A 17,067-nucleotide genomic window follows, 5' to 3' on the forward strand; every position below is an offset into this window, starting at 1 on the left:
AAGAATTGCTTACATGAATTACATTATTCTTAGAATTAAACTTGAAACACTGTTTCATAAATTACAACATAATGTTATAAAATATTGCAACAAATTTTAAGAATATTCATAAAAAATTATTAATTTTTATTTGATTGAATATCGACAATTCAACAAGCGATGTCAGAGTTCCTAAGATAAAGTAACGAAATCATAGTGAAAAATAAAAGATAGAGATTTTAAAGATTTTAAGATTTTAAAAGAGATTAATGAAATATTTAAAACAAATGAATTTTAATTTATTTTTACTAGCGCCACTAATTATTTTAATGATTTTTATCATCATGGGAAAATGTTTATATGCAATGACCTTTAAATGAATTAATTAATATTATGATAAAGTTTCTTCGAGTGTGGCAATGATATGTATCACAAATTATAAGAATGAATTCAATAATTTCTGCGCAACCAAACGAAATTAAAAAAGCATTGTTTGTAAATTATGAAACCGCTGACAAGTGATAGGGGAGTAGGTCAAGGCGGAAATGCTCTCTGCGTCTTCGATGACTTGACGTAATTCCGTCTTTCGTTATTCAATTCGATTATGAGATGGAAAGAATGATATTAATAACGATACAAAAAGAATGCAAAATGAGAAATTCCTTTTGCTACGAATTTTGTTTTTAATTATATTCTCTCTAATGGAGATAAATATTATATTACAGTAAATTAGAGAGATCTCTCTTCAACTTTCTATGTATCAATGAATACATAATGTAATCATTCTTACTATACTCTCAAATATCTTCATATTATAAAATATTCTCATAATATTTAAAATATCATAATTTTTTGCAAAATCTTATTTGGTGTTTTTCCAAAAGTAATATTAAAAAATGTTTGCACCTGAAGCAAAATTATTTCTATTACCTTACTTCGACATTACATATAGAAAATATTAATCAAATATAACATATTTTACATATGTCAAAAATTGTTGATTGGGCATACACGTATATATACGTATAGCCTTATGTTCAGCGTAATTCGCGTTTCATTTCTGCAAAATAACAAGTAGCTGATTTTGCTTTATTTTGCATACTTCAAAGACCAGACGTAAAAATGGAAAGGTATAATAAATACAAACATATAATAATTGGAGCAATTAGATATTGTTATTTTATTTCATCCCCTTAATTTATTTTCGATCGATTTTTGCTTCCATTGCTTATTTTCTACCGATGATCTTTTAAAATACGAATTAAAAGACAACAAGATACCAGAAACACGTTTCTGTATTTTTTTCTGTTAAACACTTGAATTGCTACATATATATAGTATATAGTATGTACAAGACCATTAATTACAATATTAATTACAAGACCATAATGATCTTATTAAAAAAACTTCAAGTACACAAGCATTCGATATCAAAAGAATTATATTATTTAGGAAATGAATAGCATGAAACTGTGAAAACTTTCAAGATAAACAGTATTTTAATTAAAAACCCGCATAAATAAGAAATAGCTCTACGTTTAATACAATGAAGTTTAATAGTTGAAGGAAAAAATACAAGGTGCACGGGCGAATGCAAATATTAATTCCAATAGAAACATGGCGCAGCCACTAATTAGCTTCGCGAATCTCTAAGTAGGGGTGACCGTAGAAAGGTCCGGTTATAAAAGAGATCGCGCAAAGTTGGAAAACCAGTTCGGTGATGGTTCATCGACAACAACGCATCGTTTAGGTAGTATAAGCATTTAGGTGGGTGACGATATTTTCTTCCCCTCGTAGATTATGAAGACACAAGTGTATTATTGATATTCGACAACATCCTTCATCTTTGAACTTGAAAATACTGTGAAACTTGAGTGATCGTGCCCGATATGACAACGTGATTCGTTCTTTAAGTTATTTCATCAAGATTTACTTGAGAAATACAATTACAATCTGATCCCCTTTCATTTCCAGATAACATCAATTATGTCTACGGCCGGACCGGAAATAGTAGCCGGATCGATGGCAGCCGCCTCGACCACCGGATTCTCGGCGACCACTGTATTCTTATCCCTTTTCATTCCTGCTGTCGTTCTATATCTCATTTATTTCCGCCTCTCTAGGCAACATATGCTCAAACTTGCCGAAAGTCTACCAGGTCCACCAGCTTTGCCTATCATAGGAAATGCCTTGGATTTACTTGGAAGTTCCGACAGTAAGTGAAACAGTAATTTTAAATAGAGTAATAATAATATTAAATATAAAATAAAGTAATAATAGTTGACATAATTCATATTAACTTTCGAATTTATCTTATACAATTTGATACGAGAAATGGAGCCGAACAACCCTTAGTTTCGCGAAGAAATGGAAATAACGATTTTGTTTGCAAATTGCAGCCATCTTCCAGAATTTGTTGGCAAAAGCCGCTGACTACAAAGATGTGGTTAGGTTGTGGATTGGTCCCAAATTAGTTGTTTTCTTGTTTGACCCACGCGATATTGAAATAATCCTATCCAGCAACGTGTACATCGACAAATCTGCTGAATATAGGTTCTTCTATCCATGGCTTGGAGATGGTCTTCTCATCTCAACTGGTAAGTTCTCGTTTTAAAGTTCCTCTGTTTCTGTGCTGTATAACAATCGGTTCAATTAAAAACATACGAATAGTATAGAATGAAGACTTTCCTCATAGCAATAGGTTTCCGGTATTATTTAAATCAACGGTCTATGAATTACAAAATTAAATCATAATTCCACTCTGAAGACAAATATTCTTTGAGTTCTTCGCATACGAATGTGAAGACAAAATAACTTAATCGATTGTTACAATCTCTTATTACGACAGGTAAATAGAAGCAATAAAACATGAAATATCATTATAAATGTTTTCTGGTGATAGCGAAAGCTAAGTCGGTGAAAGAAACGAGATGTAGTTTCACGAGCGAATGCAGTTATCGTAACTTTCCCGTTGTCTAGATAGCTTCCCCCCTCCTCCCCCCAATCTGTAAGTACCATTTATTCGTACACGTAACAGAGCTTGACACACGTGCACGTAACAACCTCGTGTGTAACCGTCTTAAACGACCAGCACGCATGCATTGACGTAAAACTTTCTTCGCACCCTTTACCACTTCCTCCGAGCAGGAAAAACTTTTGAATTATAAGTAACTGAAAGTATAAAAAGAAGTCAGTATAATTAACGTCTGCAATTTCATTACTGAAATAGGTGGAATAACTAGGAAACGTGTAATTTCATATCTATTGTATATCGTATTAACACATTCTTCTACCGTGCCTTTCTAAATTATTAAGTTAAATTATATATTCATGAGAATATACGTAACACTAATAGAATACCATTATTTTTCATCATATGAATGCAGTTCATATATATTGTAATCTGTCTGTGAAAGACAGATGAAAGTAAAAAGAAAATTTGTCGTTATCGCTTCCAGTGGTTTAGTCTTTCTTTTTTGTATATCTAGATAATAACGTGCTGTCTGTGTCTCGCAAAAATATTGATATTTCATAAACAATTAGGTTTTCTTTGAGCCACGCTTTTCCTTGAAGAGATCGTGTATTCTCTTCGAAACTGTTCCTTCGTTTAATCGATACAATTAAGAGTTCTTCCAAAAATTTTATGCACTGAGCTAAATAGATTAACAACTAGATTAACAGATTAACTGAATTAAAAATGTAATTCCCATACAGGTCAAAAATGGCGTAGCCATCGTAAACTGATCGCCCCAACCTTCCACTTAAACGTGCTGAAGAGTTTCATCAACCTGTTCAACGCAAATGCTCGCGATGTCGTCGAAAGAATGCGCAAAGAAGGTAGCAAAGAATTTGACTGCCACGATTATATGTCCGAACTCACCGTTGAAATTCTTATGGAAACTGCCATGGGTGTCTCCAAGACTACTCAAGATCGTAGTGGATTCGAATACGCCATGGCAGTGATGAAGTACGTATACATTTTTCCGCCCCTCTTACGCAAGCGTTTTCTTCCTCCGGAGAAAGTTCGCCGATATTCCAGAGTGCATGTCCTGTACGAGTTATAACCGGTATTGCATAACAACTGGAAAATAGATACATGTCTTTAACGAATGAAGCGGCGATACATTATGCACGTGTATTACAGGCGAAATTAAATAACGGGTAATTTATTCGTAGGATGTGCGACATCTTGCATCTTCGTCACACTAAAGTATGGCTCAGACCTGATTGGTTGTTCAATCTAACAAAATACGGAAAGGACCAGATCAAATTGTTGGAAATTATCCACGGATTAACCAAGAAAGTCATCTCGCGTAAGAAGGAAGATTACAAGAGCGGAAAGCGTAACATCATCGACACTAGTGTTCAGAAGAACGAAAAGGTAAGGATCAAATCGATCTATAATCGATATACAAAATGAATTATCGATGCGATATTTTTGTAAATTTTAGGGTGACAACGCCACCGTCGTAGAGGGTGTTTCATTTGGTCAATCGACCGGTCTTAAGGATGATTTAGATGTTGATGATGACGTTGGTGAGAAGAAGAGACAAGCTTTTCTTGATCTCTTGATCGAAGCTGGTCAAGAAGGCGTCATCCTTACCGATAAGGAAGTTAGAGAACAAGTCAACACCATTATGTTTGAGGTAGGATTCCAACAAGACTGACATTCGATATATGTAAATACATAATATAATAATATAGCACGATGGAAGTCAATGAAACGGTATGTTTAAAAAAAGGGACACGATACAACTGCAGCCGGAGCCAGCTTCTTCCTTGCATTGATGGGTTGTCACCCTGACGTACAAGAGAAAGTTATTCAAGAACTCGACGAGATCTTTGGTGACAGTGACAGACCAGCCACCTTCCAAGATACTTTAGAGATGAAATACCTCGAACGTTGCCTCTTGGAAACACTTCGACTATACCCACCTGTACCAATTATCGCTCGGGAGATCAAAACAGATCTGAAATGCAGTTAGTATCATGATTTTCACATCTTACATTCTTTTTTTTCTACCAAAAGCAGTATTAACAAAAATGAAAATTTCAGTGAGTGGAAACTACACAATTCCAGCTGGCTGCACTGTTGTCATTGCTACCTACAAGCTACACCGACATCCTAGCATCTATCCTAACCCTGATGTCTTCAATCCTGATAACTTCCTACCAGAAAATACCGCAAAACGTCATTATTACGCGTTCGTGCCATTCTCGGCTGGTCCACGATCCTGTGTAGGAAGGAAATACGCAATGCTCAAACTGAAGATCATCCTGTCGACGATCCTCAGAAATTTCCGCATAAAATCTAACTCGAAGGAATCCGATTTCAGGCTACAAGCTGATATTATCTTGAAGAGAGCAGACGGTTTCAATATCAAACTCGAACCTAGGAAAGTAGTAGCGGCCACGGCATAAAAATGCAAAGACGATTTAACATAAGAATTTTTATTTCAAAGGAAAATTACAAATCGTGGTAGGTTATAGGCTCCCCGCACAATCACACAGCGGGTGACAAAATACTTAATCACACACGCGAATCGTTAAACGTCATACTTTTCGAGCATGCGCGGGAAACTATTCCCTCAAATTATATGCTTGTGTATAAATGTATGTATATTTCTGTTCATCGTGTAATGTATGAATATATTTACTATTTACGTTGATATTTATCTTATGCAATAAATTATGCATCCACAGCGTTGCAAAATCCGATGTTATGTTTCATCTTTCCTCTGTTTCACCTTTCTGTTTATGTTTTACTCTTAAGAGCTTACAAAGAAACGCTTAAAATAATGACTGCAAAATATAGGCAAGGAAAAAGACACGATGTCGCAGAATTTTTAAAGCAGAATTGCACAGAATGGTCGAATAACTCGGATAGCAACATTAGCGGATACATTGACAATCCAAAGATAAAATTGAAAACTTTGCCCCAAGCTCAGGGAAAAGAAATAAATAAGGTTATTGATGATTTAAAAGCTGCGTTACCAAATATAACTCCCAAAGAAGTGAGAAGGTTCTTATTGTCATTATATATACATATAAAATTGAAAATAATACAAACGTATTTATAAAAATATTATTAACTACGACATTATAAATAGGTTTTATATGCCATATCATGAGGCGATACTTCTCGAGTTTAAAGAACAGGGATACCAACAATCATTTGATTATATGACAAAACTTCTAGATTTCGATGAAAAAATTTCAGAAAAAACGCCTGGCTCGTTATCATGGAAAAAACCATCTTTAAAAGATCAACAAGATTTTATAAACTATTTGACAAATGGATTTATTGCGTCTGAAAAGAGTAAGAGGGAAGGTATGAAAAAACATGACTGAATCTTACTACATATGCTAGTTTATTGATTAAGTAAATGAATAATTTACTTAGGTGACTACTTTGCACAAGCAACGACACTTTTAGATATGGCTCTGTTCTTTCAATCGAAAACGTGGGAATGGTGGTGGATAGCCGACCATCTCTATCAATTTGCCCTTTCAATTGCGAAATTGATAGACGGTGATGATGTTAAAACAATCACGTTGATACGTTATTTATACGGTCGATTTCTTTGTCACGAATGTTGGTATATAGATCTCGAACTCTTCGTATTTTAAAGTTCTGAAAAATAATACTTACGATCATACGCTTAATTAGTACAGAATCCAACAGAAGCTCTAGATCATCTGAACAAGGCACGAAAGGACTCAGAAAACAAAACATGGAACGCATCGGCTAAACTGGGACTAAAGCAACATTGTATCTTCAAAGAATGCAACATTCTTTTGTATAAAACTCTACTGATTTTCGTTCGCACGGAACGTCTCCAAAATCCCCAGTCCGCTTTGAAGGCCTGCATTGAAGCTGTAGAAAGAGCAACCGATGGTAAGTAAGTTTTGTTGACTTCCATTCAAGAATCAGAAAGATAAATAAAATTAGAAAAGTTTCAATGTAAAAATTGGTAGCTCGGTTTAAGTGATTTCGCTTACGAATAATCATTAATAAAGGTCCAAAATTTTGTTGATTTGGGTTGGAACGAAAAGACCATTCCATTATAGATGATTATCGACAACCAAAATGGTTTTGATCGTTTATAGCAATTATTTATAACAGTTAAAAATTAACATTTTGTAAATTAATTAAAATTATATTTTTTATCTAAATTTCTTCAAGATTTAGTGATCACAGACTCCAATTTTTGTCAATAATTTCTTTCATATAAATTTTAAATATAACTTATCTTTTATTTCTGCTTCTATCGAAACACTTATTTCGCATCTACGAATGTAAAGTGAAATGAAGTACAATAAGACTAATTAATACTAAAATGAAAATAAAAACAGCTGGAAACATTGAATATACAAATGAAGTCCTTTACGAGCTCGGGAAATGTTATATCGCCGTAAACGAAATTAAAAACGCATTGCAAAGTTTTTCGAAGTTATTAGCTCTCGCCAAGAGAACTTCAGATATCGAGGGTGTTTGTAATGCGCACATGGAATTAGCTTTTGCGTACAAAGTAATTAAATCCCTTCTTTTGTTTCTATGTGTAATGTAATCTTTCTTAAGATGTAAATGATACTGGTCCTGCTCGCTCATATAGCATCTAAGCGATAGTGACTACACGGAAAAACATTTGCGGATGTGCCGAGAAAACGCTGAAAATTTCGGTCTCCTGGAAAAGCTCGCCGATGCACACTATTACACAGGCGAACACTATTTGAGTCAGGTAAACAAATAAAATAAAAGAAAAACAAAATGCTGTTCTACCTTATTTAAAAAATGTTGCGCTACAATAATTCTACAAAAAAAAATAAGTTCACTCACAATAAAAATATGCACAAAAATATATAAACATACAAATTACATAAATTATTTTAAGTGCTTTGATTTCGTCAAATAATAAAATTGTACAATACTTGCTTTGTACAGTACAAAAGACGAATCAAAATTTCTATTCCTGCAGGGAAAGTTACATTTTTCTACAAAACATTTGGAGAACGCACTAAACCTATACAGTAGACTTGATTTGACTCGCGAAGCTGATCAAGCAAGATGCATTGCAGGAATTTCTAAAGGTTCTTTTACTTTTTAAAAGATATATAATTGTATACTACATGAAGTTATTGTGATGCTCAGTTGTTCACTTCGATGAAAAGAAAACAACAATATAAAATGAAAATACGTGTGTGTTCTCGCACTCTCAATTACGCCCAAGATCTTTTCTCAAGTATATGGAAATACATCTACTATTTGCTTTATTTTACATATTTTAACAATTTATAAATATCTACATAATACAAGTTGTATCATGACGTTGAATATTTAATTAATACATAGATTAAATGTACATATAAGTTATCCTTTACGTATTACAATAATAACTGAGTGCGATAAAAATTTTTAATGTATACATAACGGTGGTATTAATCTTTGAAGGGCAAGAAAGAATCCAGAAATATATCGATTTGTTACTACGATGCGGTGAATATGATGAAAATGCAACGTTGAAACTTTGTCGGTGGAAAAGTTACAGAGAGATCTTTTGGATTGAGGAGACCTTGGGTAATTAAAATTCAATATGAATTTTTTACTCAGTCATCACGTACTACTGTAATGTATATAACTCCTTTTGTTTTTAGATTTGTATACTTATGATTAATCAAAGATTTCTTAGACAATGATCAAAATTGAGACAAAAAAGGGCGCTTTTCATACTAACACTATCAGTGTCTGTTTCAATCTTTGTTAAAATCAATTACGATATTTGCAAAACTTTCAAAAGATTCTCAGTTTTGATAATTGCACACTTATATTATATACATGTTTTAATGATGTCCATTAGATTTCTCATTAAATATACTATATGTTTTTCGTTACACTAATTCACTGACTATTGTGTTACGATAGCCATCACTTCCTTTCTTAAATTTTATACATTTAACGGACGTTTACTTAAAATACTAAAACCTCCACGATCTTTATTATTCAATATGTCTTTATTATTCAATAAAAGTCAAATTATATCTCAATTTTGTTGTTTTGGTATCTCACACTTGACTGAATATCGAATATATCATGCACGTATATAAACCCGTTCATAATTATTGTATCATAATGTAATTTTTTTACGAATGTTTCAGATACAAAGTCAGACTTAGAAATCCAGCATGAAAATTCGGACACGCTTTCATCGTCGTTGTCTTCTACACTTCACAACGATCAAGCAACATCGCGACTCTAAAACTCCATATGTAATAGTTATGATTAATAAAATTTATTACTACAAGTATCCCATTTTTTTATTTCACCTTATACATATCTAACTTTATATTTAAATATAAGAACTTCCTGTTTCTCATTACAATGCCGCGGAAATCATAAACAAGCGACTTGCTTATAGTTAGACTCATCTCTAAATAATATTCTCAAAAAAATTAATGAAATAATTACGTAAAAAATATAAAGATAAGATAACAAAATTAAAACAAAAACAACGACGATGTACGGCGAGCTTATAACGCGAGATTTTTAGTGATGTTAATTCGTCAGTACGTATGATCAATTTATAATAGCAAGATTTAAAAAACTGTAGACTTCTAAAGTAACTTAAACAATTAAATAAGACAAATAAGAAATATCAAATTAAAAATATTATGGGCTAAGAAATCACTGTACTAATAAAATAGTAATAACAAGTCTTGTGATTACATTGCACACAAACGACTATTCAATTCTTACTCGTTGCCATAGAAAAATTAGAAAAAATTAAAAAAGATTTAATAGAATTAAGTAATTAGAAATTAACATTGAAATTGGCCAGATTATACAGAAATCTACCAACCCTCAAAATAATAAACACATTACATTACACATTAGTTAAACACATTACAGATCCCATAATATTATAACCTTTATTTTGCAAAAAATAGTTAACCCATAGAACGACTCTTACATTATATAATTATTAAAATTACCAAGCCATAGTTCTATTTTAAGCTTATAATTATTTTACAGAAAACTTCCAAACCATATATTAATTATACTATTTACTATTAAATAAGCCATTGAAAAACGTTATAAAAGAACAAGAAATAAAATATATCCAAAAGATATAAATCTATTTCCGTTTTTTAAATTAGACTTTTCAAAATATATTTTTCTCAATTTTAGACCATCGAGGATTGATAGCATTCTGTACAACTTGGCCCAAATATCTTCAATTAATGTGCAACGGTAAATTATTTAGAACCTGCATACAATACGTTTCTTGCTTATCTTACTAAGAAAAAAAACAGAATGTAAAAAGCATGGAGATTCCTGTAAATAAAACAGCTAATTACCAAATATAGTAATAATTAGAAATAAGCTTTTTAAGAGTATATATATATAATATAATATAATATAATCTTTTTTGTTGCACAAACAAAAATACAAAAGAGCATTAAATATCGCGCGCGCGCGCGCGCGTGCACGTGTGTGTGTGTGTGTGTGTGTGTGTGTAGAAATCGCACACTATTAATCTATGACAACGGATAACGCTTCCACAACGAATTATATGACACAAAATTATAGGCATTTGTGTATGTGATGTAATAAAATATTTTTAAGTGTTTCTATGTTAAAATGAACTCGTATACAAAAGGCTACTAATCTCTGAAAAGTAAAATACCATTGTACACTTCATCTTTTAATTTGAAATACCAATGAAATAATTGTTCCATTTTATACCTTCCATATAAATGAGAATTAATAATATGGTACATCTTCTAAGCAACAGAAGCGGAGGAAACTTGACCTTTTGACTACGTAAAAACTATATTTAAGTTTTATAAAAAAGTGATCTCATAAATATATATGTATATTTATACACTACTCCACATGTGTTTCACTTTCAGTTTTGGAGTCGTCAATTTTGAGAGATGGCATATCGACAATATTTTGTATTTCACGTGATATGTTTTCCAAAGTCTCCGTTTCGATGGAATCAGTGTCGATATTTATATCAATAACTTCTTGTCGTTTTACAACTTTTGCACTTGCTAAATCAAGTACTTCTCGTAACACTTCTGCTACTGCATTTGCAGAATCGCTCATTGAATCTTTTCGTTGTGGAGAATCTACATCCACGATTTCCACATCATTTCTATTGAAACTCTCATCAGTCGTACCTTCTTCGAGTAATACAGTCCTCTCCAAAACTTCTGATTTTTTTGAATCAGAATCATCTACTTTTATTTGCATTCTATTTTCATTACAGGATATTCTTTTTTGTATCGATTTAGGCGATCTTTGTTCAGCAAGTATTGTTAAATCACCTTCATCATCGGCTATGTCCGTTCCATTGTTCGTTTCTTTATGTTTAATATCATTTTGTTCAATTTTCTTTGAAACATCAACATCATTTTCTTCCATAATATCCTCAACACAATCTTCACTGGATTTCTTTAAACTTTCTGTATTAATCGTTTGAATCGCTTGCCCGTTGCACATCGCCTCCTTTTGTTCCTTTTCCTGTTTTCCTTTCTCATCATCTTTAATATCTAAAACTTCTTCAACTACTTTAACTTTTTCAACTTCTTCAACCACTTCAATTTGTTTTTCCTCTACCTTACTTTTATCTTCCTCGTTTTCTTGTTTACCTTTTTCATTTTCTCGTTCATTTCCCTCGTTTTCTTGTTTACCTTCTTCGTTTTTTCGTTTATCTTCCTCGTTTTCTTGTTTATCTTCCTCGTTTTCTTGTTTATCTTCCACATTTTCTTGTTTATCTTTCTCATTTTCTTGTTTATCTTCCTCCATCTGTTTATATTTTTCTTTATTATTTTCTTGTTTGTCTTCAGAATTACTATGTGAAATTTCCATTATTTCTTCTGAATTCACACATTTTATAGATCCATGGATATTTTTATCAGTTTCATCATTATTATTATAATAACCCTTATTTTCTTTTTCACTTTCTTTATTCATGCCTTCTTTAGTGTTAGTTTCATTTTGCGACAAACTTATGATATTTATTTTTGCAACTTCATCTTCTTGTAGATTTTCTGTTTCTTTCTCAGTCTTATGTGTCTGATCATCATCAGATTCTTTCATAACAAGTTTTACATCAACAGCATCTTCTACTGGTTCCTTTTTAGGCGAATTAATATTACTTCCTGTATTAGAATTTATATCTGTACGATTACTTGTGTTAAAATTCTTTTCACTTTCCATCAATTCTTCTTCATCATCTTCTACAGTAATTTTTATAGTCTCAGACAAATCTTCTACCTGATCATCTACTGCTTCGCTTGAACCTGATGTTTCTTTCATCCAAATTTCATTACTTAATTTCTGTAACTTTAATTGTGGTTGTTTATAGTGTGTCAATTTGTGTGTCAAACCTATAAATTTATTTTCATAACTAGCTCCACATTCATCGCATACATATGTTTGAGTCTTAAATATATCATCTTTATCATCAGATTTTGGGGACTGCAATTCTTGGGAATTTGTAACTGTAGGAAGTTTCGCGAGTTTTTTCGTATTCTTTCTGTTCGTTTTTCGTACATTCTTTTCAAAGTTTTCCTGATCGTTATCGTCATCACATATTTCTATAGTAACAGATGAAGTACTTGTAAAGCTCAATCGCTTTCTCTTTGACACAACATCCTCATTCGATGACGATTCGTCACTCACGTCTACATTACGATTTCTTCTTATAGGAATACCACTTAAAATAGTTTTTAATCTTTTACGATTATACTTATTGTCAATATCTGCATCCGATAAGGATGAGCCAGTTGCTCGTTTATGTCTTGTTAAACGGCGGCCGCTATTTTTTGCAATTTTTGGAATAGAAGAATCTGAATCAGAACTTTGATTAATATTACGCTTACCATTCTTCTGTGTAACTTGCTTTGCCTGTTGTGCAACCAAACTGGACTGTTTTGAGTCAATTTCACTTATTTCTTTTGCATCAGGCTTGTGTTTTTTATTAGGTACATCTTCACTACTTGAGTCCTTATCTGCAGTCCTTAGACTTTTACTAGAACGCTTTTGACTTTGCTTTTCTATATCATTTCTTATATCACTAATTGGCTTACTGGATTTATTTTCATTTGTCAAATTTGTGGCCATTACAACATATGTCTTATTGCCTTCATCATCCTCATCAATCCTATAGAGCTTCTCCTTCTTTATTTTAGAATCTTTTAATACATCTTTTAAAAAAACTGTACAAAGTTTGATTTGTTTGTTGTTTGATACTTCTTTCTCAGGCTTACTTTTATGAATATCCATATTTTTCCAACAACATTTACATACAATTTCTCCTGTTTTATGAATTTTGAATATATCATCATCAGTTTTAATAGAATTATGACATTTACTACAAACTTGCGACTTTGTTTGTTCGTTTAATTTGTTATTTCGAGATCGTGTGCGAGTCATTTCGTCAGAATCACTCTCTGATTCCAGAAATGCGTTTAAATTTATTCTATTAGATTCAGTGCTGGTAGTTTTGCGATTTACAATGGTTGTTTTTATCTGTAACATGAATATATTGTATTGATTTAATATAATATATAATAATTTAATATAATATATGACTAAATATTACCTTAGGGAAAGTTAAGTAATTTATTTTTTTATCAACTGTATCTTCCAATTTAATTGTAGTTTCTTCACATATGTTCTTTAAATCTACCAATACATCTATCACATATCGGCAAGATAAACATATGAATTTATACTCTCCATAAACATTTCCACTGTTCTAAGAAATATAAAAATCATATGTAAATTATATATTAAATTACATACCATATAAAATACAATATACAATACAAATATAAACATATTAAATATTATATTCATATGTAATAGAATATTTATAAAAGTAATCAATAAACCACTATATTAAGAATTTTCTACCTTTGTATTAAGGAATTCCTGTATTTTGTAAAATGGATTATACTGCAAGTTCTTCTCTTTACTAATATCAAAGATAAATTCGTTTTTTGCTGGTTCACGACATAGACTACAACACTGTCTGCGAATATTTATTTTTTGCTTTGTAGCACGTTTATATTTTTCTATAAAAGAGCTGCATTGATTTAATTCATATGCACATTTATGACAAATTTTGGTTGGCAATTGATCTGCTTTTAGTACCTATGTAAATAATAAATAATTAATATGACTGAAAACACAAAAAAGTAAAATGCTTATTAAAGACCAATAAATATAAAAGAAATGTTACAAGGAAATAAAAAGAACAACATAATACATTTCATATATTTATATTGTGATGTTTAAATATATATAGTTACATTTAACTTTGTGATAACTTATGTTTATTTTTTTGTATTAGAAAACAAAACTCACTTCCCGAATGCACAGTTTATATTTAATATAAATGTATCGTAGATTATATTTTATAGAAAAATTACAGCAAATTCAATAAATCATCAATAATAGCACATACTATAACCAGTTAAAGATTTAAAATATAACTTAAATATCTTATAGAAGGCATAGAAGCTCTTAAATCATCACAGAGTATGAAACTATGATCATACAGAGTAATAGAATCAAACATCGGCTTTCAAATTCTCCACAAAATAATATTAATCTTCTATTATTAAAGTTTGTTTATGCAAAATTAATCCAACAGCTTTGTATAACCTCTAATATAAAGTCTGCAAATGAATGACTAAATAAAACATTTATTCCTACTATTTACAACAGACCATTCACTATTAATAATAATAGATCTGTTCATTGTATTTATATGTAATTGTAAGGAAATGGATTTAAGCAAACCCTTTGTTCAAATATTTATGTTTCTTAATGTGCACAAATATCGACGCACGCTCAAACTTACTGTAGCAAACTTAATTGAATTCGAATATCTCACTAACAAATTAGTGATTTTCAAGTAAGAATATTTCTATTACAAAACTACCTTAATAAGTGAGCAGATTTCGAGTTGGTCATAATACATTTGTTTGTTGTCCGCTGTAACATCCAAGAAAACACCTTCATCACTCGCACAGAGAAAACAGTACTGACTTGACATTCTGCCACATAGAACTCAAAGAACAAAAACCGATTGTTTAAATAATAAACTAATCAAATACTCAGAGATATCAATCCGAAAATAACATTAAATTTTAGTTATATAGTAAGTAACAAAATTCATTGAAACGTAGTAGATTGGCGGTAATAGTACTCCACTAAGATGGCGTACAACGTACGCTATGTCGACCTATCGAAACATATATGTTTGCAACATTTTGACCGTTAAATTTGAAACCTTAAACATCAATTACGTTTTAATTACTGTCGTTATGTAATAAAATAATATCAGTATTTGATAATTAAGGTGTCCTAATAAGTAAATAATAATTGCTTTTTCTCTAGACTTTCCTTTATTAAAGTAATTTTAGGTTTTAAACATTCATAACGCTTTTATTTCATCAAGAATGTGCAGACTTAAATATTTTGGTCAATTTAGGTACAAGTATATCTTTCAAAAACATGTATATATCAAAAAACATTGATACTTCCACATCTTCGATCATTTAGTGTTCACGTTGAGACCATTTTTGCAGTGGCGAAAGTGAAAATAAATCAAATATAGATCGATTCTGTCCGTGCAATTGTTCGATACGAACTTTTATATTATCTAATATTGACCTAAGAAATAGAAAAAAATATTATTTATAAATATTCCTTATTGAATAATAATTAAACAATCTTATTCGTTATTTGTAAAAAGAATATTTTGCTAAAATTAATTGGAGGCTTAATTACCTGAAGGATTCTGTCATGTCTTCAGAAAACTTGAATAAATCTTGCATGTAAGTATTTGTTAAATCCGTAAAACGTTTTTTAACAATAGCATTCATTTGATCATTTCCTTGTTTTATTTTCTCCAACTTCGGTTGTTCAGTCGGATCTTTAATGCCGGTCATTGTACTTAATTGCTAAACAGGAAAGAATTGAATAAAAATGTATTCCCTATAAGATAAAACGTGCCATAGTATAGACGAGATGGAATATCCCCCTCTTAAAATTACGCAATGCCTTGTAACGGTAAGTTTCAGTTTGACCAATTCAAAGAACACGCGCGAAACAGTATACATGAATACACGTGGGTGGCATGACGTAAGAGTCAGACATATTGAGTATTTACAATGGCCTCAGTACGACATACACATGTTGTATTTTAAAAAAATGTTCAAGAAAGATTATGTTTGTATATAAATTCAATTCTCATATGCACTATGTAACATGAATAAATTATAAATAACTTTGAAAAGCTTTGTTATGGAAGACTAGATACACATATGTATTTATAATAAATCATTAAATGAGAATATTGCTTCAACTGAAAATTCATTTAATACATATTTTCCCTTCATTAAATTGACTGTAAACGCACAATTAGAATTTGTCTAATACAAAACTATCAAGTAGGAGGACCACTGCGATTCTACCTTCATATAGAATATTTATTTAAATACGCACACGATACGCAATGCACACAATAGCTGATGGTCGGTCGGTTCTATTTTGCACGATCTGGACCATTGGACAGGAATTATCACCAATTTAACCAACGTAGACGTCACTGTGAGAGCCGACAACGAACGCAGAACAACGTCCTTTGTCCTGCTTCGTGCGGTACTATAATTTCTAAATTTAGTGATTGCTCGTCTACGAATTATTGTTTTCGTCGATCAGGGTAGTTCAACATTAGAACTACTGATCGAACTCAGGGTTAACGGTTTCTGCGCGTTCGCGGGTTTATCTACCGACGCGCGCAGTTCACGCGGGTAAAATTTTTAAGTTTAAGTAAAGATAGCACGTACATCGAATATTATAAACTTATTTCGAAAGGAGTAAACAATCGAATTATAAATCTTGCTTTCAGTCAAACACTCGACTCATAAATAACAATTTGCATTATCTGTTTTTTCTTTGGCTGGGTATTATTAGCATTCGCAGCTATATCACGAAGCACAGCTTCTACTGCTTCTTCCCATTCTTGATCTTTCGAATCTTCTCGATTAAAAGATGTTGACCAT

General features: G+C 31.4%; 3 protein-coding genes across 3 annotated transcripts; 2 read left to right on the plus strand and 1 right to left on the minus strand.

The window, feature by feature from the left end:
• Nucleotides 1-1,608: 1,608 nt before the first annotated feature.
• On the plus strand, nt 1,609-5,697 carry LOC126921514 (cytochrome P450 4g15). Its single transcript, XM_050733185.1, has 8 exons — nt 1,609-1,746; nt 1,954-2,194; nt 2,379-2,576; nt 3,694-3,946; nt 4,156-4,360; nt 4,431-4,625; nt 4,722-4,959; nt 5,036-5,697. Exons 2-8 carry the CDS (start codon nt 1,966-1,968, stop codon nt 5,398-5,400), a joined length of 1,683 nt encoding a protein of 560 aa, XP_050589142.1. The 5' UTR covers nt 1,609-1,746; nt 1,954-1,965; the 3' UTR covers nt 5,401-5,697.
• Nucleotides 5,697-9,284, plus strand: LOC126921550 (uncharacterized). Its single transcript, XM_050733272.1, has 9 exons — nt 5,697-6,001; nt 6,090-6,310; nt 6,383-6,574; nt 6,650-6,877; nt 7,336-7,511; nt 7,596-7,721; nt 7,959-8,070; nt 8,432-8,557; nt 9,136-9,284. Exons 1-9 carry the CDS (start codon nt 5,697-5,699, stop codon nt 9,234-9,236), a joined length of 1,587 nt encoding a protein of 528 aa, XP_050589229.1. The 3' UTR covers nt 9,237-9,284.
• On the minus strand, nt 8,211-16,906 carry LOC126921506 (myb-like protein X). Its single transcript, XM_050733165.1, has 6 exons — nt 16,508-16,906; nt 15,791-15,963; nt 14,940-15,673; nt 13,907-14,146; nt 13,593-13,748; nt 8,211-13,519 (listed from the first exon to the last, which is right to left on the minus strand). The coding sequence occupies exons 3-6, from the start codon at nt 15,051-15,053 to the stop codon at nt 10,865-10,867; spliced, it is 3,165 nt and encodes a 1,054-aa protein (XP_050589122.1). The 5' UTR covers nt 15,054-15,673; nt 15,791-15,963; nt 16,508-16,906; the 3' UTR covers nt 8,211-10,864.
• Nucleotides 16,907-17,067: the final 161 nt, after the last annotated feature.

This window comes from Bombus affinis, chromosome 10, assembly GCF_024516045.1.
Source record: "Bombus affinis isolate iyBomAffi1 chromosome 10, iyBomAffi1.2, whole genome shotgun sequence".
In the NCBI taxonomy this organism is placed as follows: Eukaryota; Metazoa; Arthropoda; class Insecta; order Hymenoptera; family Apidae; genus Bombus; species Bombus affinis.